General features: G+C 38.8%; 1 protein-coding gene across 2 annotated transcripts in view; it reads right to left on the bottom strand.

Annotated features, from left to right (window-relative positions):
• The window catches only part of GK5 (glycerol kinase 5), a 59599-nt gene extending 44681 nt beyond the window's left edge, over positions 1-14918 (bottom strand). For both annotated transcript variants that reach the window (XM_032487186.1, XM_032487192.1), the window contains exons 1-3: positions 14617-14918; positions 6699-6792; positions 4959-5034 (exon numbers count right to left, since the gene is read on the bottom strand). In XM_032487186.1, coding sequence (XP_032343077.1) covers positions 4959-5034; positions 6699-6792; positions 14617-14778 — 332 coding nt within the window. In that variant the 5' untranslated portion in view covers positions 14779-14918. The remainder of the gene's footprint in view (positions 1-4958; positions 5035-6698; positions 6793-14616) is intronic.
• Positions 14919-23519: the final 8601 nt, after the last annotated feature.

The raw sequence follows: 23519 nt of genomic DNA, 5'->3' as shown, positions 1-23519 counted from the left end.
TTCAGAAACCTTGATCTCTACAGATGACTTTAATTCAGTTGTTCCTTCATCTGCTAATATTTGAGACTTGCTGTGCCCAAGACACTAGGTGGAGAGTTGGAGGGAGGCACATGGGTACCGTAAATGCACGCATCAAGCTGAGATGCGCTATGCCCTGAGAGGAAGAGTTCTTATCTGGAGGAAACAAGCCATGCCTCATTCTAAACCAGACTGATGTTCAAACTGCTTTTGGGATATCTCCACATTCACACATCCCAAACCAAACACTCTATCATGTTCCCTTCTACCCACCCTCATCACCACCTAACTCGTTCGACCTCTTATATCCTCTATCATTTCTATCATAACCTCCCAAACATCAAGGCCAGAAATACTGGTAACTGATTTTTTTTAATTTAATTTACTTTTTAAAAATTGAGGTAGAGTTGACTTACATTATATTAGTTTCAGGTGTACAACATAGTAATTCAATATTTTATGAATGTACTCCATGGAAAGATATTATAAAATAGTGACTATATTCCTTGTACTGTACAGAGCATCCTTGTAATTTAATTATTTCACACCTGGTAGTTTGTAACTCTCAATCTTCTTCACCTATTTTGGCCCTTCCCCAGCCCTCTCCCCTCTGGTGACCACTAGTTTGTTCTCTGAATCAGTGAGTCTGTATCTGTTTTGCTGTATTTCTTCATTTGTTTTATTTTTTAGATTCCACATATACTATCCATCTTTATCTGACTTATTTCACCAAGTATAATAACCCTCCAGATCAACTTATGTTGTCACAAATGGCAAAATGTTATTCTTTTTAAATTTTGAGTAATAATCCATTGTGTATATGTACATATATACCTACATAAATATACATATAAATACACACACATATCTACCACATCTTTATCCATTCACCTGTTGATGGACACTTAGGTTGTTCTCATAACTTGGCTACTGTACATAATGCTGCTATAAACATTGGAGAGGATATATCTTTTTGAATTAGTGTTTTCATTTTCTTCAGATAAATGCTGGGTCACATGGTAGTTCTATTTTTAATTTTTTGAGCAATTTCCCTACAGTTTTCCATAGGGAATTTACAGTCCCACCAAAGGTACACAAAGGTCAACTTATTTTTTTGTCTTTTTGATACTAGCCATTCTAAGGTGTGAGGTGATAGCTCGTGGTGTTGATTTGCATTTCTCTGATGATTAGTGATAATGAGCATCTTTTCATTTACCTGTTGGCCATCTATATGTCTTCTTTGGAAAAATGTCTATTTAGATCTTCTGCCCATTTTTTAATTGGGTTGTTTGTTGTTTTGGTATTGAGTTGTATGAGTTCTTTATATATTTTGGATATTAATCCTTAATCCGACACATCATTTGTAAATATATTCTCCCATTCAGGAGGTCATTTTCTCATTTTGTTGGTGGTTCCCTTCACTGTGTAAAAACTTTTAAGTTTTATTAGGTCCCATTTGTTTATTTTTGCTTTTGTTATCCTTGCCTGAGGAGACAAATCCAAAAAAACATTGCTAAGACCAATGTCAAAGAATTCACTGCCATACGCTTTCTTTTACTTTTATGATGTCAGGTCTTACATTTAGGTCTTTAATTCATTGAGTTTATTTTTGTATATAGTATGAGAAAAATAATTTCATTCTTTTACATTTAGCTGTCCAATTATCCCAACACTACTTACTGAAAAGTCTGTCTTTTTCTTATTGTATATTCTTGCTTCCTTTGTCATAGATTAAATGACCATATGTGTGTGGTTTTATTTCTGAGGTCTCTATTCTGTTCCATTGATCTATGTCCAGTTTTGTGCCAGTACCACACTATTTTGATTACTATAGCTTTGTAGCATAGTCTGAAGTCAGGGAGCATGATACCTCCATCTTTATTCTTTTTTCTCAAGACTACTTTGGCTAGTCAGGGTTTTTTGTGGTTCCATAGAAATTTTAAGATTATTTATTCTAATTCTGTGGAGAATGTCATGAGTATTTTGATGGGGATTGCATTAAATCTGTAGACTGCTTTGCATTGTGAGGACAATTAAAAAAAATTAATTCTTCCAATCTATGAACATGGGATATCTTTCCATTTATTTATAGTGTCTTCAATTTCCTTCATCAGTGTCTTATAGTTTACAGAGCACAGCTCTTTCACCTCCTTCGTTAAATTTATGCCTAGATATTTTATTCTTTTTTATATGTCTGTAAATGGGATTCATTTCTCTTTCCAACAGTTTCATTATTAGTGTATAGAAATGCAACAGATTTCTGTATATTAATATTGTGTCCTGTAACTTTGCTGAATTCATATTAGTTCTAGCAGGATTTTTTTTGGTGGAATCTTTAGCATTTTCCATATCTGGTATCATGTTATCTGCAAACAGTGACAGTTTTACTTCTTCCCTTCCAGTTGAATGCATTTATTTCTTTTTCTTGTCTGCTGTGCCTAGACTTCCAATACTGTGTTAAATAGAAGTGGCAAGAGTGGGTATCCTTGTCTTGTTCCTGATCTTAGAGGAAATGCCTTTTTCCACCATTGAGTATGTTACCTGTAGCTCTGTCATATGGCCTTATTATTTTGAGGTATGTTCCTTCTATAGCAACTTTGTTGAGAATTTTTATCATAAATGATACTGAATTTTGAAAAAAAAAAATTTCTGCATCTATTGAGATGATTGTAGGTTTTTATCCTTGGTGCTGATGTGATATATCATATTAATTGATTAACTGATTTGTAGATATTGAAACATCCTTGCATCCCTGGAATAAATTCCACTTCATCATGATGTATGACCCTTTTTGTGTATTGTTGAATTCAGTTTGCTAGTATTTTGTTGAGGATTCTTGCATGTATTTCATCAGAGATACTGGCCTGCAATTTTTTTTGTAGTGTCTTTATCTGGTTTTGATATCACAGTAATGCTAGCCTCAAAGAATGATTTGGGTAGTGTTCTCTCCACTTCAATTTTTTGAAACAGTTTGAGAAGGATAGGTATTAACTCTTCTTTAAACGTCTGGTAAAACTCCCCTGTGAAGTCATCTAGTCCTAGAATTTCGTTTGTTGGGAATTTTTTGATTACTGATGGATATGGGTGGTAACTTTTTCCATTTCTAATTTAAAAGATTTGAACAGTCTCTCTTTTTTTTCTTAGAGCCTGGCTAAACTTTATCAATTTTGTTTATCTTTTCAAAAAACCAGCTCCTGGTTTCAATGATCTTTTCTATTGATTTTTTTTGGGGGGGCCCTCTATTTTATTTTTATTTATTTCCACTCTGATCATTATTTGTCCCCTTCTGTTGACTTTGTGCTTTGTTCTTCTTTTTCTATTCCTTTAGATGGAAAGTGAGGTTGTTGGAGATTTTTCTTACTTCCTAAGGTAAGCTTCTATCACCACAATCTTCCCGCATAGCACTGTTTTTGCTGTGTCCCATAGATTTTGGAAAGTACTTTAGTACTTTATATATTTAGGTGCTCCTGTATTTGGTGCATATACGTTAACAAGTCTAATATTCTCCTCTTGGATTGACCTTTTTATCATTATTAATGCCCTCCTTTGTCTTTTGTTATAGATTTTGTCCTAAAGTCTATTTTGTGTGATATGAGTACTGCTACCCCAGGTTTTCATTTCTCTTCGCATAGAATATCTTTTTCCATCCCCTCACTTTCAGGGTGCATGTGTCTTTAACTCCAAAGTGAGTCTCTTGTACATAACATATAGCTGCGTTGTTTTTCAATCCAATCAGACCCTCTATGGTTTTTGATGGAGCATTTAGTCTATTTACAGTAAAAGTGATTATTAATAGGTATGTACTTATTGCCATTTTGTTACTTGTTTTCTGGTTGCATTTGTACTTCCAAACTCTATCTGCTACCAGACTCCATGTGGTTCTTTCTGTACAACCTTGGCTGTAGAAGAGCTGTTCTGACATTCTTCAAGTCGTCCTCAGAGAGAGTTGCTTTATATGTAGTTACCATTTTGATCTGTGTGTTGGGGGAGGTGAGCTCAGTGTCTTCCTATTTCACCATCTTGATCCCATCCAGGCAAATACTGGAAAATTTAAACTTCTTCCTCTTGCTTATCACTGAATTAAAGGCCAAGTCATTGTGAATTCACCTTGATTATATTTCTTAAACTTATCCCTACCCTCTACATTTACCACTTCTCTTCTCCACTGCCCCAGGCTCCAGCTGCTCTTTGGAGTCCAGTGCTTTGTAACAAAGAAAAAAATGTATAGCGTTTTTGGTGTTATTGTTTTTAAGATAAGAAATACATGTTGAAGGCAATATAGAGGTAGTGGAAAGAGCGTGTGCTTTGGGCTCAAAAAGATAATCTGGAATCTTGATTCTATTTATTAACTGAGTGACCTTGAACAACTTACTTATTTCTCTGAGCCTCAGTTTCTTTCTCTGTAAAAATAGACATAACACCTAAATAACAGCTTTGTAAGGATAATGGAATCTAAATTACCACAGGTATTCACTATACAGTAGCCATTATGGTACTATAGTTGTATTTAATCCATACACTTCTATACACATCTCATATGTTACAGGTACTTAAATATTAAATTTGGAGTAGATTGAAAATATAAATCATAATTACAATCTCGTGTTTCTGAAATTTGCTAGGTTCTCCTGAACCTTTTTAGGTATAAGTTAATTTTGTAGATCTTCAATCCATGCTTATTTGAAAAACTGACACCAAACCAAAGGAATGGAAAATTTAATGACAGCAACAGTCTTTTCGCTATTATCCTGTATAAGTGAAGCCCAGATACACGCAGGGAGCATATTAAGTAAGCCAGAAAGTAGGCCCACTTTCACTCTCTTAACCAAGCAAAACTGTTCTTAATTCACAAGTTTAAAATCCCCAAACAGGGTTCACAGCAATACGTTCGCTGTGATGTGAACCCTGCACTAGAGTTCTTAACTGCACAATGCACTTACTTGTTCCACGTAATAAAAGTTGCTCTCTGTGTTGAAATTCCAAGACCAACAATTTGATTCATCTCTATTCCTGCAGCTAAAAACAGAGACAGATAAAACAAGTTTAAAGTTCATGAAGTTTTGCTTCACAATAGTATCAATGTGGAAATCACTCAATATAATTTTAAGAAAAACAAACTGGGTTTAGCATTTTAATAACACGATTGGAGCTAATAAAGCATTACTAGGACGATTTTTGTAGTACTTCTTTTTTCTTAAAGGGAAAAAAGGTCATATTGTAATAACAAAATGGCCTTTTTGCTTTAAAGGTTAGGGAAAAACACAACTTTAAGTAAGCCACGTATTTTCTTCTAGAATATTACTAAAAAATTAGATCTTAATTTACTGCAATGATCAGCCATCACAGAAGCTGATTAATGGCAGCAAGGGAAAAGTCCTTAGGGAAAATATGTAAATACTGAAGCACAGATCTTATTTTCCACATAAACAGATGTTAGAATACAAATTTAAACATGCATTTTGGAGGTCCAAATTTCTTAGTGTATAGCAACTCAAATGTTTTCATGATATGCTTTTTAAAAAGCAATTTATCCCACTGAGCAAATTAGGAACAACTTCACCCCCCGGTATAGTACTCCTGCCAAAAATATTTAAGTTGAATCTATCATGAGGAAATAATTAGACAATCTCCAAATGCAGGACAGTCTATTAAACTGGTCTGTACCTTTGAAAACTGTCAGTGTCATGAAGAATACACTTCTAGACTAAAGGAGACTAAACACACTGACTGTTAGGTGCAGTGTCTCATCTTTGGTTGGATTCTGAATTGAAAAAATAATTATTCATGACTAAGATCAGAGGGGAATATTGAAGACTAAGTATTAGAAAATATTCAATTTCCTATATAATAATTGCACTGTATTTATGTAGAATACTCATTTTCTTTGGAGATAATGAAGTATATAGAGATGACAGGTTATTACATCACAACCACCTCTCACACTGGCCAGCCAAAAAGAAGAAACGTTTGCAGAGAATGGTAAACACCGCAAAATATGTTCGAATCTATGAGGAAGTATACAGGTGTTCAATGTAGTATTCCTGCCACCTTTTCTTAAAAATAAGTTTTGAAATACTTCAAACCTAAGGAGAAGCAATTCCGTCAGAAAAAAAAATGAAGTAAAAGATCTTTTAGAATTTACATTTACAAGTCATCATTGGCTGTGTTCTTTAAGAAGGCTGCATTGAAAACATTCTTAAAGAGCTAAGATTTCAGACCATGGCTGTGGCCAGGAAGGCATTTTGCAGCAGAAGGGCCCACAGGAAAAAAAAACAAAACAACAAAAACTTACTTTACAATAAAGGTAATTCAGCTGTAAACTGTGAGCAGGAACTGTGTGCTGTAACTTTGTTTATAACACTCTGGTATTTTATACATAACAGGAAATCAAATTGGCACTAGCTACAGCCTAGAACGAAGAAGGAAGGTGAGCCCTTGTCCCGCAGCTCAAAAGGTTTACAGCAGAGGACAGAGCAGTTGCTACCTTCCCCTGACAAAGTGATTCACTGTAAACTGCAAATGTCCCTCCAAAATACTGGGAAACTGGGACCCCATAAAATACTACCATATGTATAACTATAACCTAGGGAACTCACAAAATTCTACAGACGCCTGAGGAAAACTCGTAATATATACAAAATGGACTTTACTGACTAGCTTTATTTTATAAATCCAGTTACCTTTGACCGATTCTTTTACTACAGCAACAAATTGAAGCCAGAGAACATCAGGGTCAATTTCAACCCAGCCAGTTTGTGGATAAAGACTCTCTACCTATGCAGGAAAAGAGAAGATACAGTAAAAGCATTAGATCAAATCAGTAGCATCCGGGTCTTAAGGTGGCTGGTTTAAAAATAAATAAAAACATGATTTTATGTATTATATAACTCACTTCTATTGTTAAGATGGAAAAAAATACATATCTGAAATAAAAAAGGATGATACACCAAAATACGTTTTCTTTAGTTCATGAGTTTAGAGAAGATTTTAGTTTTCTTTATTTTATCTTTACTTTCTAAGCTTTCTACAATGAAGATGCATTGATTTTGTAATAAGAAAAAGTCAAACTTCAAAAAAAAAAGGTTAAAATTCGCAAATAAAGTACTGAGTTCCAGTTCAGACTGTGACAGGAGTGAGCACACGCCACCCCGTCCCTCCCAATGAGTACTGGTAGGAGACCTGGACAGAACGCGTGGAGCAGTTCTGTGGACTGCACAAAGCATATGGTGGCAGGCAGACTGGGGAAGAAGATAAGTAATTAGAGTATCACTAAACTGGGGGTGAGCGTCTCATTTTTCTTGTGGCCTGACCTCAAGGCAGCCTGGAAACCAGCAGTATCTATCAGGGTATGGTGGAAACTCCAGGAGAGTTCTGGTTAACACTCAGAGGGAATGGGAGAAATCCTCCACTTTTCTTTTTTATCCCCCTTTGCCTCCACACTTTTCTATCTGGACTATCCCACAGTGATGGCTGCAGCAGTAACCACAAGCACCTGAAATGCTGAGTGAGGGAACACTTCCTCTCTAATCAGATGAGCTGTGGGCCCAGGAGGCAAAGGTGAGCCCCCAATGGCCTTTTTCTGTCTGCTGTGTGCTCCTGGTCCCTAGCCCCAAATCCGAGCATACAAAGTGCCCAGCAGAATGGGAATAATGAAAGCTCCAGCTTCCGGCAAGAGGACCCAAATGGGGAGACTCAGGGAACTGAAAAGTACCAGGAAGATCTCAGAGGGAAGACCTTGCTAAAGCTACTCCAGAAAAGTCATGGATGAATTCCTAGGCTCACCTCGAAGCTGCACGTGTGTGAACAGAAACCTAATCAACACAGCAAAGATGCTAAGAGCAGAACTAAGGAACAGACCACTGCCCAGGTCCCAGACTGATCTCAAGGTGGCAAACATTACACAGGGAAGATCAAAACACTACTGTTTGTTCTGTTTTGAAAACAGAACTAACATTGAAACCAAAGTCCACAGAAGGCTGGTCAGCACTTGTAGCCTGAACACAAGTGTATTTATCACCTACTAAAAGAAAAATACTAACATTCATCATAGGCTTTACACAAGTCCCAGACAGAGTCTTATAACATGATATTCAAAATATCCAGGATACAATCCAAAATTACAAGGTATATGAAGAACCAGAAAAATCTCAGCTCACATGGGACAGATAATAGATACCAACACTGACATAACACAGATATCTGATAAAGACTTTAAAGCAGCTATTATTAAAATGCTCCAAGAAGTAAAGGCAAAAAAATGGAAAGATAGAAAGTCTCGGCAAATACATAAAATACATAAAGAAAAATGAAATGACAATTTCAGAATTTAAAAATACAATAATTAGGGGAGTGGAGGAAATGGAGAGATACTGGGCAAAGGATACAAACTTTCAGCTATAAGATTACTGAATAAAGTCTAGAGACTTAATGTACAGTGTGGTGACTACAGTTAATGTATTGTACACTTGAAATTTGCTAAGAGAGTAGTTCTCAAGTGTTCTCACTACACACACATACATATGGTAACCATGTGAGATGAATGTGTTAATTAGCTTGATTATGGTAATCACTTCACAATGTATCTGTATAATAAAACATCAATTTATATGCCTTAAATATATACAACTTTTAGTTGTCAACCATACCTCAATAAAGCTGGAAAAAAATCAATTAAAAAAGAAAAATATAATAATTAAAATAAAAAACATACTGGATGGGTTCAATAGTAGAATGGCAATAACAAAAGAAAGTCAATAAGCTTGAAGATAGATCAAGAGAAACTATCTAATCTGAACAACAAAAAGAAAAAAGGAACAAATCTTCAGGGATCTGTGGGACAAGAAGAAATGGTCTAATATTTATGTCATCATTGGCCCCAAAGAGGAAAACAAAGAGTTCAGTGTAGAAAAAAAGTACTTCAAGGAAGTAATAGTGCTAAAAATTCCCACATTCAGTGAAATACTTAAAATATATATATTCAAGATGCTTAGAAAACTCCTAACAGGATAAGTTCAAAGCATTACATGGCCAGATCCAGCATAATTCAAGTGCTGAAAACAGAAAACAAAATAAAACAAAATTGAAAGCAACCAGACACATTACATACATAGAACAATGATTTAAGTGACTGTAGACTTCTCACCAGAACCATGAAGGCCAGGAGGAAGTGGCTTAACATTTTTAGAGAGCTAAAAGAACTCTCATCCAGAATTCTACATCAAAATCCTAGGATTTTCTTATAGATATAGATATGATGATCCTAAAATTCATATGGAAAGGCAAAAGAACTAAAACAGTCAAAACAATGTTGAAAAAGAATAAAATTGGAGGAGTCACATTACACAATTTCAAGACTTATTATAAAGCCATAGTAATCAAAACAGTGTAATCATAAAAACAGACAAATAGAACAACAGAACAGAAGAGAATCCAGAAACAGACCCACACAAATACGGAAATATGGCTAGTTTATTTTTGACAAATATACAAGGCAATTTAATGGAGAAAAGATAGCTCTTTCAACGACTGGAATAATTATATACCCATATGCAAAAGAAATTAGCTTCAACCTAACCTCACATCTTAACACAAAAAATTAACTCAAAATGAATCATAGATCTAAATGTAAAACATAAAACTGTAAAATGCTTGGAAAAAAATCACAGGAGAAAATCTTTGTGACTGGGGATTAGGTGAAGAGTTCTTACATATGATACCAAAAGTACAATTCATAAAACAAACTAAAAAAATGATAACCTGGGCTTCATCAAAACTTAAAATGTTCGCTCTGCAAAACATACTGTTTAGAAAATGAAAAGACAAAGTCAGACTGGATGAAAATATCTGCAAATAACACATTTAACAAAGGACTTATATATAGAATACATTAAAAAATCTCAAAATCCAACAATAAGAAAACAACTCAATTAAAAAATGGGCAAAAGACCTGAACAGGCATTTTATCCAAGAAGATATATGGATAGGAAATATGCACATAGAAATATTCACTGTCATTAGCCATTAGGGAAATGCAAATCAAACCCACAATGAGATACCACTACATCTATTAGGATGCCTAAATAAAAAATACTAACAATATCATATACATGTGTTGGGGAAGAACAAGTGGAACTCATGTGCATTGCTGGTGGAAATGCAAAATGGTAGAGTCACTGAAAACTTTTGCAATTAATTAATTAAGTTAAACATTCACTTACCTATGACCCAACAATCCCACTCCTAGGTATTTATTTTAGAGAAATGAAAACTTACATTCACATTAAAAATCCATACACAAATGTTTATAGCAGCTCTATTGAAAATCACCAGAAGCTGGAAACAACCCAAATGTACTTCAACAGGTGAATGAATTGTGTACATATCCAGATAATGGATTACTACTCAGAAATAAAAAGGAATGAACTCTTGATACAGACAACAATACAGATGAATCTCAAAGGCATTATGCTGAAAAAAGCCAGTCTCCAAAGGCTACTTACTGTATTGTTCACTTATATGACATTCTCAAGATGACAAAAAACTATACTCATGGAAAATAGATCAGTGGTTTTCAGAGATTAGGTGTGGGAAGAGGGTCTGACTACAAAGGGCTAGCACAAAGGAGTCTGGGGGGTTACTTCTACGGATGTGGCTAAAACTCACAGAAATTATTCACCAAAAAAGTAAATTTTACTCATATGCTGATTTTAAAAACAAAATATAAAGAGCCTATGGCTTCAGGTTAAAATGATGGCTTGAACATAAATTTTCTCCAATTCTTCTCAAGACTCCATTTAAATAAAAACATGAAAAAGGTTTCTGCAGAAAGATAAGGAGAGCAAACAGGCTTAGAGCAGGTTTTAACAAATGTTTTTAATATAAACAGTGGGTGGGTGGTACCTGGCTAAGCACAGAGGAGAAAACTGACACCTCACCCCTGCTAGGATTACTTCCCATCTCTGCGCAATAATCCCAGGCAGAGATTCTAGGGTAGAACCCTGAAAATTAGAGGTATGTCAGAAGGCTGACATGCCAGATGGGGTTGAACACAAGATCGATTCAGTCTTTATAAAAATCCTCAACTCCCCTTACCCAGTCAGATCCACTCCCCTTCCTAAGTGGGCACAAAGTTCTACTATCTGAAGGGGTTGAGAGAAATTCTTTACTTGCAAATAAATACCAGACATAGCTGAGAGGGGTAAGACAGGGTACTGAAAATATGAAGAGATAACCAACCAAAGACCACCATTTAAGGAAAACTTCTAACACGTATGGAAAGGTCAAAATAAAGAGGGGGAAAAAAAAGGAACCATGATGAAAACAGTGACCATGGGGGGAGCCATGAGGGTGACATGGGGATGATATGAGAAAAGAATCTATTATTCCCCAGTGAGCATGTTAGAAACAAACAGATTTAACAAAATCATTTCCCTTCTATCAAATAACATCTCTGTTCTTTCCATGCAAGACTTTCATGACCACAGGTTGTAATGGCTCAGTCGCAATTAGTACTCCCTCACCCTTAAAAGCTGATTGCATCCCTCATCACATCAAGCCTACAAACCACAATTGTCGGTGGCACTCCAGGGTCATCTCCATCCACTCCACCGACCCGGACAGCTCACCACCCCCAAACATGTCACAGTAGTTTGGAAGACCAAACTGAAACTAGATCAAGAATATAATCAAAGCTAAGAAGAAAATGTGTTCTGTTGATTAAAAACAAAAGACAACCACCAGATTTTTTTCAAGAAGGTCCAGAGGGTACAGAGTATTGGAGAGTCCACTGTTTTCTTTGGAGTGGCCTTTCTGTTCTGTTCTTCCAACCAAGATGTTAGCTTTCAACAAGGACTTACTGAATAGCATGGGGATCTATATTCAATCTCTTGTAATGAGCTATAATGGAAAAGAATGTGAAAATATATATATATATATGTTTGTATAACTGAATTGCTTTGCTCTACACATGAAACTAACATTATAAATCGACTACACTTCAATAAAAAGTAAGAGTTTAAATAAATAAATAAAAACTTCCTGCAACCTGGGTACATCTAAAAGTAAAACAAACAAACAAACAAAAAAGTTATTATCTTTCATTGTTTCTCACAATCACATGATGTTCAAATGGGGAACATGATAACCTTTCTCCATTTTTAAAAGCTAAAAATATCAAATATTCACATGCATGATTTCCAACTCCAAATACTATTCTAGTATATAACACCAATATTTAAGAGTCCATAGAAAAACTTTTTAAAGACTACAACTTATAGAAAAAGGCTAAAAATGTGTCTCTGCTATTAAAAAATGAATGTCACAAGAAGAAAGCTGAAGTCTTCTGAGAGGCCTAGTATTAGCTGCCTAATGTCAAGGCTCCTGTTTAGGATTTCAATTTTAACTAAAAGACCAACACAGCCTATTTTGTTCTTGTCCCTAAAAGGTGATGTCTTGAGTTTTTTTTTCTGTTTTTTAAGCTATTTATTTGGCAATAACAGTCAAATCCTGTACTAGTGGTTGGGGTTTCTATAATATATTCTTCCCAACATAATATTAGCAGAAGTGTGATTTTCATGTAAGAAAACAAACACCAGGTCTGTGTCTAATTCACAGAGTCCCATGAAGCAAACTGAATTCCTAATACTTTGATTAAATGCAATTCAATTCTTTATTCTGTGCCCATGAGGTAATAAACCAGATGCTAAATCGTAATCTAGGCCAGCAAGACCCTTTTCCCCAAAGAAATCAAGCTATTTGAAGTAAAGGACTGATTGTTGTTTTGTTTTGTTTTTCTGATTTCTAATTCATTGCGGACCAACAATTTTTAAGACACAATTAAAACAAGTTTTAGGTAAAAAAAATTACATACAAAGTAAAATCCCAAATGCTTTATTATTAAGGTCAACAGACATAAAATTACTCTGCCAAACTGCTACACAAGTTTCTAAATCTTAGTTTCTCTATTTCAATCTCAGCAGTGTGGGAACCACACTTTAAGAAGCAATGCTGTAAACGCTTATCACAGTTTGAGAGGCACTGCTTTCACCCCCTTAATTTAGGATACAGTGCTTCATCCTTTGAGGGCAGGGAATTTTTGTATTTTTATTTACTCCCATATCTTTCCAGACACCTCCAGTTTAGAGTCTGACCAAACCATTCTAGTCTCCTGCTACTCACAGCAATCCCAATTTCTCTTTGAGATTTTTACCTCATTTCTACAAAACTAATGATTCTCCCCAAATTATATAGCAACTGTGAAACTCTGTTATCTCCTAACAATTTCTGTATCTCTTTGGTTCCAAATAGTTCAACTCCTTTCAAAAAAAAAAAAAAAAAAACCTCACTGCTTAAAACAAAAGTACTTTGTGTCTAGAATTATAAGGGAGACTGTGTGAAAAGTATCATTGTGTTCTGATAAAGACTCATTACAAAGATAAGGAGCACACAGTCGCTGAAGGACAGCCTTTCATCTGTCCTTCAGGTGAGGGTAGGGGTGGGATGTGTGGCTGGGTAGGCAGTGTTCCTGCACAGGTGAACAGGGAAGGGACCAGGGAGCTGCCCTAGCCCCAGCGCTCTGTCTAGTCCTGAAACCAGACTGAGGAAGCCCTCCAAACAAACGTTCCAAGCAGTCTTTTAAAAGCTGAACCCGCTCTTGGGCAACTGCAGCGGCTGAAAAACACGTCTAAAGAAGGGGGTGGGAACAAGGATGGGAACCGAGCAACCGAGAGATCAGTGCTGCTGGCAATGGGATAGGTAGCTAACAGCTCCTGTTTCTCCAACACTGTTAACATAAAAAGATGTTGATATTAGAAAGAAGAGTAAATAAAAACATCACATCGGATCAACGTTATTTTTGGAGTGCTGACAACTGTGTAGAAATCAACACTTCATTAAAACGAGAACAGAAGAATACCAATCTATTGGTTGTTTTACTAGTAACAATGACTTGGTAGGTTTCTCAACCCAGAAAGAGATACTTTCATGAATCCTCAAAGATGGAAAGGAGAAAAAGTAATGACAACACAGCCTTCAAAACTTGTCCAATAACTCCCATATCCATGGAGATCAGTTGCTCAGCACTTTGAGAAGCAGTTAATAATAATGACAACGGAAGAACGGAGATAAAGTTAAATTCCACCAAGATCTTAAGTTTTTAAATGTAAATAAAGACAGGGGCTGAAGGTCTATCAAGGAAGTGCAGGAAAAATCAAGCAAGTCACAAAGCACCCTCTGGCTAGATTTGCGCAGCCTGCCCTTCCTTCCCTGCCCTGCCCTGCGAGTCACCGCAGTCCCACCCAGGTAAGGCCAGAAAGGCAGATCCCCAGGTGAGTGGAAGCGAGTGACTGGCCCCAGGTCACAAACCGGACCCCTATTGTCCGCAGCCGGGACAGGAAGGGCGCGCAGGTTACAGCCCTGCTCGGGGAAGTAGTGCGAAGACCTGTTCGGTCACGGAGCGCCGCTCAGGACTGAGGGCCCGCGGTGCCGCAGGTGGCTGCGTCCAGGCCGGATAAGGCGGTATCGCCCTCTTGCGCTCCGCGACCCGGACCGGGTGCCCTGCGCGACCCTTACGCGTGGCCCCGACGCCCGCTCCCCAGTCACCTTCTGCACGCTGGAGCCGCAGATCCGCGCCGCGCGGTCATAGACGTGGCAGCGAATCACCGAGCTGCCCACGTCCAGCCCCAGCACAAAGCGTGCGCGCCGCGAATCTGGCGCGCTCTGCTCCGGGCGCCCCTGCTCCGGGACGGTGGGTAAACCCGACATTCCGACCCGCACGCCTCTCTGCCGCAGCCGCCAAGCCGAGCGGACGCACTTTAAACGCCCGAACTCAGGGGCCGAGAGCGCCCGGCGGGGCCACCGCCCCCGGCCCGCCCCTCCGCGAGATCCGGGAGCGGCCCCGCCCCTGCGGCGGGCCCCGCCCCGACGCCATGACGTCAGGGGTGCGCAGGAACCTCTTGTAGGAGCGCGCGCGGGGCGGGCGGCCGCTTGGAGCGCGGGAAGGTGAGCTGAGGCTGCAGGCTCCCTGCAGCCCCAGCCCACCCAGGCTGCCCCACTTTCCAAGCGGCCGCCGCTTTCAGTGTTTTCGTGGCTCCTAATGTTTGATTACGCTTCTAACTCCAAGCTCCCTGAGGCAGTGTCTTCGTTTCTTTTAACTCTCATTACATTTTACGAATCTCTTAAAAATAAAGTGACCGAAAAGAAATTAAAAGTTCGGCCGAAGGAATTTATTAATAAACTGAGGGTTTCCCCCCAAGATTCTCTCCCCCCAAAACCTGGTAAGATTTGCATATATAATGCACATCAATAAATACTTGATAAATGAAATAACACAACGAGTAAGACCTTCCCCAGCCCTCTGGTAGAGAAAAGGGACAAAGCTCAAGGTGGCTGTTTTTATCGTCAACCTCCACTCCAAAGATTGCTTTTTCAGGAATCTGAAAACCCCTCAGGGTCATTTACCTTTCACTCCTGCCTAACGAGCATGGGCTCTTCCACCACCTGGAAGGAAGCCCGTGGAAATTTCTAGTTTCCTGCAGCTCTGGTCACCAGCCTGGAGGCCAGGGGAATTTCCACGGGGTGGTCCAGCTCCAGGTCCTTATCTGTGGGGAGTGCAGAGGTGTTCAGGCCTGCCCCAGCCAGCTCCCCCACCGCCAGCACTCCAAAAAACCAGCGCCTGAAAATATTCATTATCTTACTCTTGTAAAATTATAACAATAATATGGTTATGTGCTTTTTGTGGAGAAGTTTAACAGTGCGGAGTGGTGTATCAATTAAAAAGCAACGATTATTCATGTTAAACCAAATTGTTCTCTTGACCAAACGGTCACGATAACCAACTTGCTTTCAGCCAATTTGACCAAATTGGGTTACTAGAAGCTTGGAACAGGCACCTGGAAGAGTATGGTTTTGGAGGCATTTTTGTTTTTGTTTTTGTCTTTGTACCCTGTCCCTGTCCAATAGTATTCATTTGTTCCAAATGGCCCCAGGACTGCCTTCACCAGTGGTGACCATTTTGGTGAGTTATATGTACTATGTTACCCAGTATTGTAATTTGAAATAAATCACTAATGGGTGATGTACTGGCCGGAGTTCTCTAGAGAAAGGGAACCAGTAACAGAGAGATTGAGAAAGAAATTGAGATTTATTTTAAGGAATTGGCTCACATGCTTGTGAGGGCTGGCAAGTCCCAGAAACCTGTAGGGCAGACTGGACATCTATACATTCAAATAAGAGTTGATGTTACAGTCTTGAGTCTAAATTCTGCAGGGCAGTAGCCTGGAAACTTAGGCCAGTTCCTATGTTACTGTCTTAAGGAGAATTTTTTCTTCTTTGGGACAGCTCAGTCTTTGCTCTTAAGACCTTCAACTGATTGGATGAGGTCTGCCAACAGCATGGATAGTTTGTTTTATTCATGGTCTATTGATTTAAATATTAATCACATCTAAAAACTATCTCACAACAACATCTAAACAACTGGGCACCCACACAGTAACCCAGCCAAGTTGACACATAAAATTAACCGTCACAGGTCCCCTTTCACAACAGAGAAAGCTGTTTTGTATTCCCTGATGTTACTATTTAGCATATTTCTCAAAGTGATCATTCTTGGGCTTCTTGGACACCTGCACTTACTTCCTTTGTGATCCTTGTTATAAATTTGAATCAATTATCTTAAGTAGTATCAAAGAATCATAGAACCTGAAAACAGGGAGCTTAGCAACAACTTAGTCTAGCGTTTCCTAATTTGTTTCTGGTCTTGAACAACTTTGAGACCCTGGTGAATGCTATCTTCCTGAGAAGATGTTTACATACACAAAATGTGGCATGTAGTTTCAGGTGTGGTATAAACCAAACATGAAGATCTCAGATTAAAAATCCAGAGTGATTTCCTTAACCTGGACAGACAGTGACCTAGGAGAGGCCTGGGGGAACAAAGGGTTACTGGGTTTCTTCCATGTTCCTTATTCTTCACTAGTACCTCTCATCCAGCTCTGCCCTCAGGGAAAGGAGCGAGTCGCTGTTACTCAGAAACTCTGAAGGTCCCTTGGCTAGGGGGCAATTCATCGCTCTTGAGTCAGACGCCTCTGCTGCTCTGAGCTCCATCACCTGATGGCCTCGGTCTGCCTCTGGCTCGCTGAAGCTTCTCCTCAGATTCTGGGCTTGGCCTCAGATGTGGCCCTGGATGCTCTCTCCCAGGCTGATTCCCCCCACCACTGCCGCTCCTTACACTTTCTCTTCTGATAGCAGGCCCCAAATTACAACTTGGACCCGCCTCCCACACTCTCAAGAAACTTGGATGCGATTACTCAGGGCTGGATCAGAAAGTTCGTGAGGCCACCATTCCCTATGACACCCTCAAGGGAGATGATTGGTGTTTCAAGACTGAGCCCAGGGACCTTGAGGCCCTTCCACCTCCAAGGAAACCAGTCACTGTCCCTCCCTCCTAGGGTGACCAGCTGTCCCTGTTTCCCCAGGGCTGGGGAATTTCTTGAAACATAGGACTTTCCATGCTAAAACCAAAACAGTCCTCTTCACTACGCAGAGGCTCTTGGGGTCCACAGGTGATTTCCTTTGGACACTGGCTACAGCATGTTTGGGTGTCAGCCACCACTTTTAGACAGTGAGCTCCCTAAGGACAGAAACAGGGCCTTTGTCTTCGTTTTTCCTCCAAAGTAACTGATAAACGGCTATATGAACAAACTAATTAATATGTGCAAGTCTCTGCCAGACCTTACCTTCTGCCTGATGTGGCCATGAGACAGCCAGCAGTGAGCCCTTCCTGACGTCTGTGCCAATCTGGCGCACTGGCATCTGACCATTGATGCAGGCCTTCCAGTGTGTAAGGGAGGCCTGGAGTTGTGCTGCCGGCCTTGAGCCTGGCATCTGGAACACCAGGACTGAGCCCCAGATCCCACCCGAGTGTCAGACTACCTCCTTTCTCTTCCCCCTCATTTCATGAGCCCAGCCTGATTTGGGTTGGGCTCCTGCCTGGGTTTCCTGCTCTGTACCTCCCCTTCTGATTGTGTCTGCAGCCCTGGCCTGAACACCGCTGTGAGACAGAGGTGGAAGTAACTGTGGCATGGCTGCATGTCCCTCACTTGCACGGGCCCCTGCCAAGACCCTGAGCAGAGCCCTAGTGAACCGCTTCAGGGGCCTGTGCTTTATGGCGTTTGCAAAAGTGAACTATTTTTGTATTGCTTTCTTAAAGTGGGTCCTCCAAATTGTACACATTTCAATTCCCACAAAACCATAGTCCTCCCCACCTTTGTATAGTCCTCGAAGCCTGGACTTCCTCTTCTGGGCCCCCATATGGTGGTGGGAATGCTGCCTGCATGCGCTCTGAGTACCACAACCCCCAACTCACCATTTGGAACCCCCTGAGCACTGACATCAGCTGGGATGGCATCTGTCCTCCCTACACAGCTCCTACATCGTGGGTCTAAGCCCTGGCTCCCTTCCTCAGGGCCAGCTTAAGCTCCAGCCCCTGCCCATTCCTCACCATTGTTCTGCTGAGGTCCCTGCCTTCCTGGCTGTTAAGCCCGTTCACTCTTGAAAGCAGTCAAAACGGAAGGAAGGAGAACCAGGAAATTCGAGTTCTCGAGCCTGATGTCCATCAAGATCTGAAAATAAAAGAGGACTTTGGATCAGACCAAAATCAAGGGAAGAACTGGAGATGGAAAGGTAGAATATCTGTACCAGAAAACTCAGACTAGAGGAAGTTAATCTTTAACACAAATAAATAAGCGAAAGCTTAGTTCCATGCTTCCTAGCAAAGTGTAAAGGGAAATGTGAACGTTTTGTCTGTCAGAAAGAAAGAAGTTGTGTGAGTAACAGCTGTGTCACTGTGATAGTGCTTCTACGTACAATCCTATATTAGTTCTCTCCGAAACCCAGGGAGGGTCCCTGTGCTGGTCCCTTGGGGAACAACATCGCCCTCAAAGCTCCACAGCTAGTACGTGATGAAAGCAGGATTCTTCCCCCTGAACAGTGGTTCTTCAGAGCACCTGAAACATCAGCTGTTTCCAGAAGTAAACAACAAGAACGTCTCCTGCCACCCAGTCTGTCTGGGAAGGCCCGTCCCAGCCTCAGCAGAGGGAGCTGAATAGGTGCGGGGCCTGTCTAGACCTTGATGGGGCCCTGGCAGAAATGGGCCTCTTCCTGGCTGAGCTGCTGGGAGTCTCTGAAAGGATTACCATCTTATCTAAGAGAAACCAGAGACACACCTGCCGCACCTGCCCAGGTACCTGCTCATCTCCACGCCCTTCCCAGGCGTCCTGTGTCAGGAACATGAGTCAGCTCGTTCCTCCATGTCTTCAATTCTCCCCTCCTGCGTATTAAATGACAGGAAATCGTTTCTTTCACTCACTTGTCTGTGTACGACATGGGAGGGAAGGAGCCTTCTGATGCACAGATTTCTGAACACACCTTTCACTTTTATGAACACTCAGAGGCTGGGAAGGTCCAAAGAGAGGCCATTGTTAAGAGGAGCATTCTCCCTCCCCTTCTCATCCCAGTCTTCCTGTTTCGCTTGTGGTCAGAAGCCTTTTATTCAACGAGGGACGTTATAAAATCTCAAATGAATGGGTTCTGTGAGTTAAGATTTGAACCACATTTAGAGAATGCCTGAAAACACTTTTTAATTCGTGGATATAAATAAAATGTCTTTTGAGGAAAATTGTTTAAAGTTTAGGTTGCTTTTTCCCTTTGTTTTCTTTTCCTTCTTTAGTGACAGACTGCTTTGTACATCCTCCCCCTCCCATCCTCCGTTTTCTCCTTTGAGAAGTCCTATTAGATATTTGATTTTAAAAATTACTTTGACACAATTTCAGACTTACAGAAAAGTTACAAGATATCACAAAGAATTCCCATACACCATCCACCCAGATTTCCCAAACATTAACATTTTACCACATTTATTCATCTTTTTCTATTTAATCTATTTACCCATATTTTTCTCTGAACCATTTGAAAGTAAGTGGTAGGCATGATGCCTATTTGCTCCGAGCTACTTGAGTCAGAACTTCCTAAAAACAAATATATTTTCTTACATAATCATCACACACAATACTATTAGCTAATCTAGTGTTCTTTTTCGGATTTCACCAATTGTCACAACAGTGTCCCTTATAGAAAAAGAAAATCCCGGATCATGTGTTGCATTCAGTGTCATGTTTTTTAAAGTCTCGTTTCACTGGGAACCATTGCTTTAGCCTTTGTCTTTAGTGACCTTGACATTTTTGAAAAGTATAGACCAATCATTTTGTAGAATATCCTTCACTTTGTGTTGCTCTGATGTCTCCTCAAGATTAGATTCAGGTTATGCACTTTTGGCCAGAATAGCACAGAAGCAACGTGCTCTTCTCAGCAGTGCTGGGACTCAGGTAAGGCAATGGTGATCCCCTTAGTTTAAGGAGAGATTCATTCTCAGCTTCATGCAAGTTCAGGATCAGCCTGAGATGCCTTGTTTGCCTCCCCTGAGTCCTAGCCCTGCTTCTCAACACATAATCTTGAGAGGAATGTAGAATCTATTAGTTCAACGTGATGTGTGTTGGCCACCTGATTAAGGTGGTGTCAGCCAGGTTTCTGCATTGTAGAGATACAATTTCTTATGTAATTAATAGATGTCTTATAGGGAGATACTCTGAGACTATGAAAATATCCTATCACTTTTCAAGTTTTCATCCAATACTTTTAGCATCTATGGATGATTCTTGCCTTAATCAAGTAAGATGTTGCCAAAGGGTAATTTTTTTCATTCTATCATTCTTTCTACATTTATTGATTAATGGACTGACATTTTTCTAACAACAAATTAGGTTCATCAACCCACCTAAACATGTCACTATGAACTTCCTCTCCCAGACCGACTACCAGAAAGTTAAATGAAACAAGTGTGCACTCTGAGATCATAATCTTCAGGACAAGAGGAGCCCTTTTAGTCTTGCCCGATTTCTCATCTCTAAGGCAGTTCTCCAGATAAATTTTCCTTAAGACCAAGGAACCTCTTTTTTTTTTTTTTTACAGAGATTTTGGTGTAAAGCTTAATTGCAACACATTTTTCTAGACTAAATAAATTTTGTCCTTGTTTATATGTTTTCCTGTCCACTCATTTAGCACTTGAAAGATGCCTTACTGCTTTGCCTCTTTTTCCACTTTGAGAAACTGGTTGCTTACTGGGTTGAATTCAGTTGGTGTTGATGAAGAGTTTTTGTGTGTTTCCTGACTCTTACGTGTTTGCAATTTGCTAATATGTGAAAAGTTAAATCCCTTGATTGGTCATATTGGCTATGAGTTTCCTGGCTATGATATAGTTTGCCTGATGTAGGCAAAAAACACTGCCTCAAATTATAGCGGCCAAGGCCTCTTTTTGATTAATTTTAATAGTAGTAAAATTTACTTTTCTTACTATAGTTCGATGAACTTTTTCCCACATTTAAAATATTACTTTGGAGGGTTAACGAGGGTTAATTTAGGAGACTCATCATTTCTCCCTTGTATCAAACATCTCCAGTTACAAGAACAGTGTTTCTGCTACCTGTTCTAAAGAGGATTTTAAGGCTTGAGTTTCAGTTTAATTTAATGCTTCCTGGTCAGGATATTCACTTCTTTCTGAAAACTAGAATAGTGTCATCTGAAAATTTGATCCTTTTATGTAAACAATGCATAAATTTTGTTTAACCATGTTTTTAAAAATATCACATGTTGTAGGCATAACATTCTCTGACAAATCTTAGCACATTCTCCTAGGGCAGTCTACCCAGGCAATAGAAATAAAAGCAAAAATAAACAAATAGGGCCTAATTAAACTTATAAACTTTTGCACAGCAAAGGAAACCATAAGCAAAACAAAATGACAAGCTACAAATGAGAGAAAAAATTTGCAAATGATGTGACTGACAAAAGCTTAATTTCCAGAATATATAAACAGTTCATACAATTCAATAACAACAACAACAAAAAAGACAAACAACCCAATCCAAAAATGGGCAGAAGTCCTAAGTAAGCAATTCTCCAGCAAAGACATACAAATGGCCAATAGGCACATGAAACAATTCTCAGTATCAATAATTACCAGAGAAATGCGAATCAAAACTACAATGAGGTATCACCTGACACCAGTCAGAATGGCCTTCATTAAAAAGTCCACAAATGATAAATACTGGAGAGGGTGTGGAGAAAACACTGCTGATGGGAATGCAGTTTGGTGCAGCCATTATGGAAAACAGTATGGAGAGTCCTCAAAAAACTGAAAGTAGACCTATCATATGATCCAGCAATCCCACTCCTAGGCATATATCCAGAGGGAACTCTAATTTGAAAAGATACATTCATCCCAAAGTTCATAGCACTATATACAATAGCCAAGACATGGAACCAACTTAATGTCCTTCAACAGATGACTGGATAAAGAAGTTGTGGTATATGTATACAATGGAATACTACCCAGCCATAAAAAAGAATAAAATAGTTCCATTTGCAGCAACATGGATGGACTTGGAGATTGTCATTCTAAGTGAAGTAAGCAAGAAATAGAAAGAAAAATACCATATGATATCACTTATATGTGGAATCTAAAAAAAATGACAAACAAACTTTACAAAATGGAAACAGACTTACAGACATAGAAAACAAACTTACGGTTATCAGTGGGGGAAGGGGATGGGAAGGGATAAATCAGGAGTTCAAGATTTGCCGATATTGACTAATATATATAAAACAGATAAACAAGAAGTTCATACTGTATAGCACAGGGAACTATATTCAATATCTTGTAGTAACTTATGGTGAAAAAGAATATGAAATGAATATATGTTTGCTCATGTATAACTGAAGCATTATGCTGTACACCAGAAATTGATACAACATTGTAAACTGACTGTACTTCAATAAAAATATACATATACAAAAAAAAGCATCATCCTTAAATAATGATCAAATTAAAGGTTAATCACAATGGCAATTACACATTATTTGAATAAATACAAGAACACAATGTATCAAAACACATTGAGTGTGGGTATTCAGAAGATAATTTAAAGATTAATTAATTAGAAAACATCAACTCTGAAAATAAATAACCTGAGATTTCAACTCAAGCAATTAGATAAAGAGCAACAATAGAAAACCAAAGACAATAAGCAGAAGGAATTAATAAATATGAAAGTTCAAATGGATTGAACAGAAAACAAAAAGCAGAGTTACTTCATAAAACCAAAAGCTTATTTTCTTTCTTAAAGGCAAAAATAATACACAGTCATTTTCTAAGACTGATGAAAAACAAAGATTGATACAAATAAGCAACAGTAGAAACTAAAAATGTATCTAATTACAATGAAAGGAAAATGGAAAAATGAAGTATGATTTGGGAAAAAATATACACATTAAAATTTCCACTCCTACCCTCAGCTTTTCATGTCTACAACTATACTATAAATACATTAAATACTTTATAATTAGAAAAAAATTAGAGGAAATTATTTGGAAAAAGAAAGTTGCTTTGCAGA

This window comes from Camelus ferus, chromosome 1 (assembly GCF_009834535.1).
Source record: "Camelus ferus isolate YT-003-E chromosome 1, BCGSAC_Cfer_1.0, whole genome shotgun sequence".
In the NCBI taxonomy this organism is placed as follows: domain Eukaryota; kingdom Metazoa; phylum Chordata; class Mammalia; order Artiodactyla; family Camelidae; genus Camelus; species Camelus ferus.
This window is presented reverse-complemented; position numbering and strand designations above follow the sequence as displayed.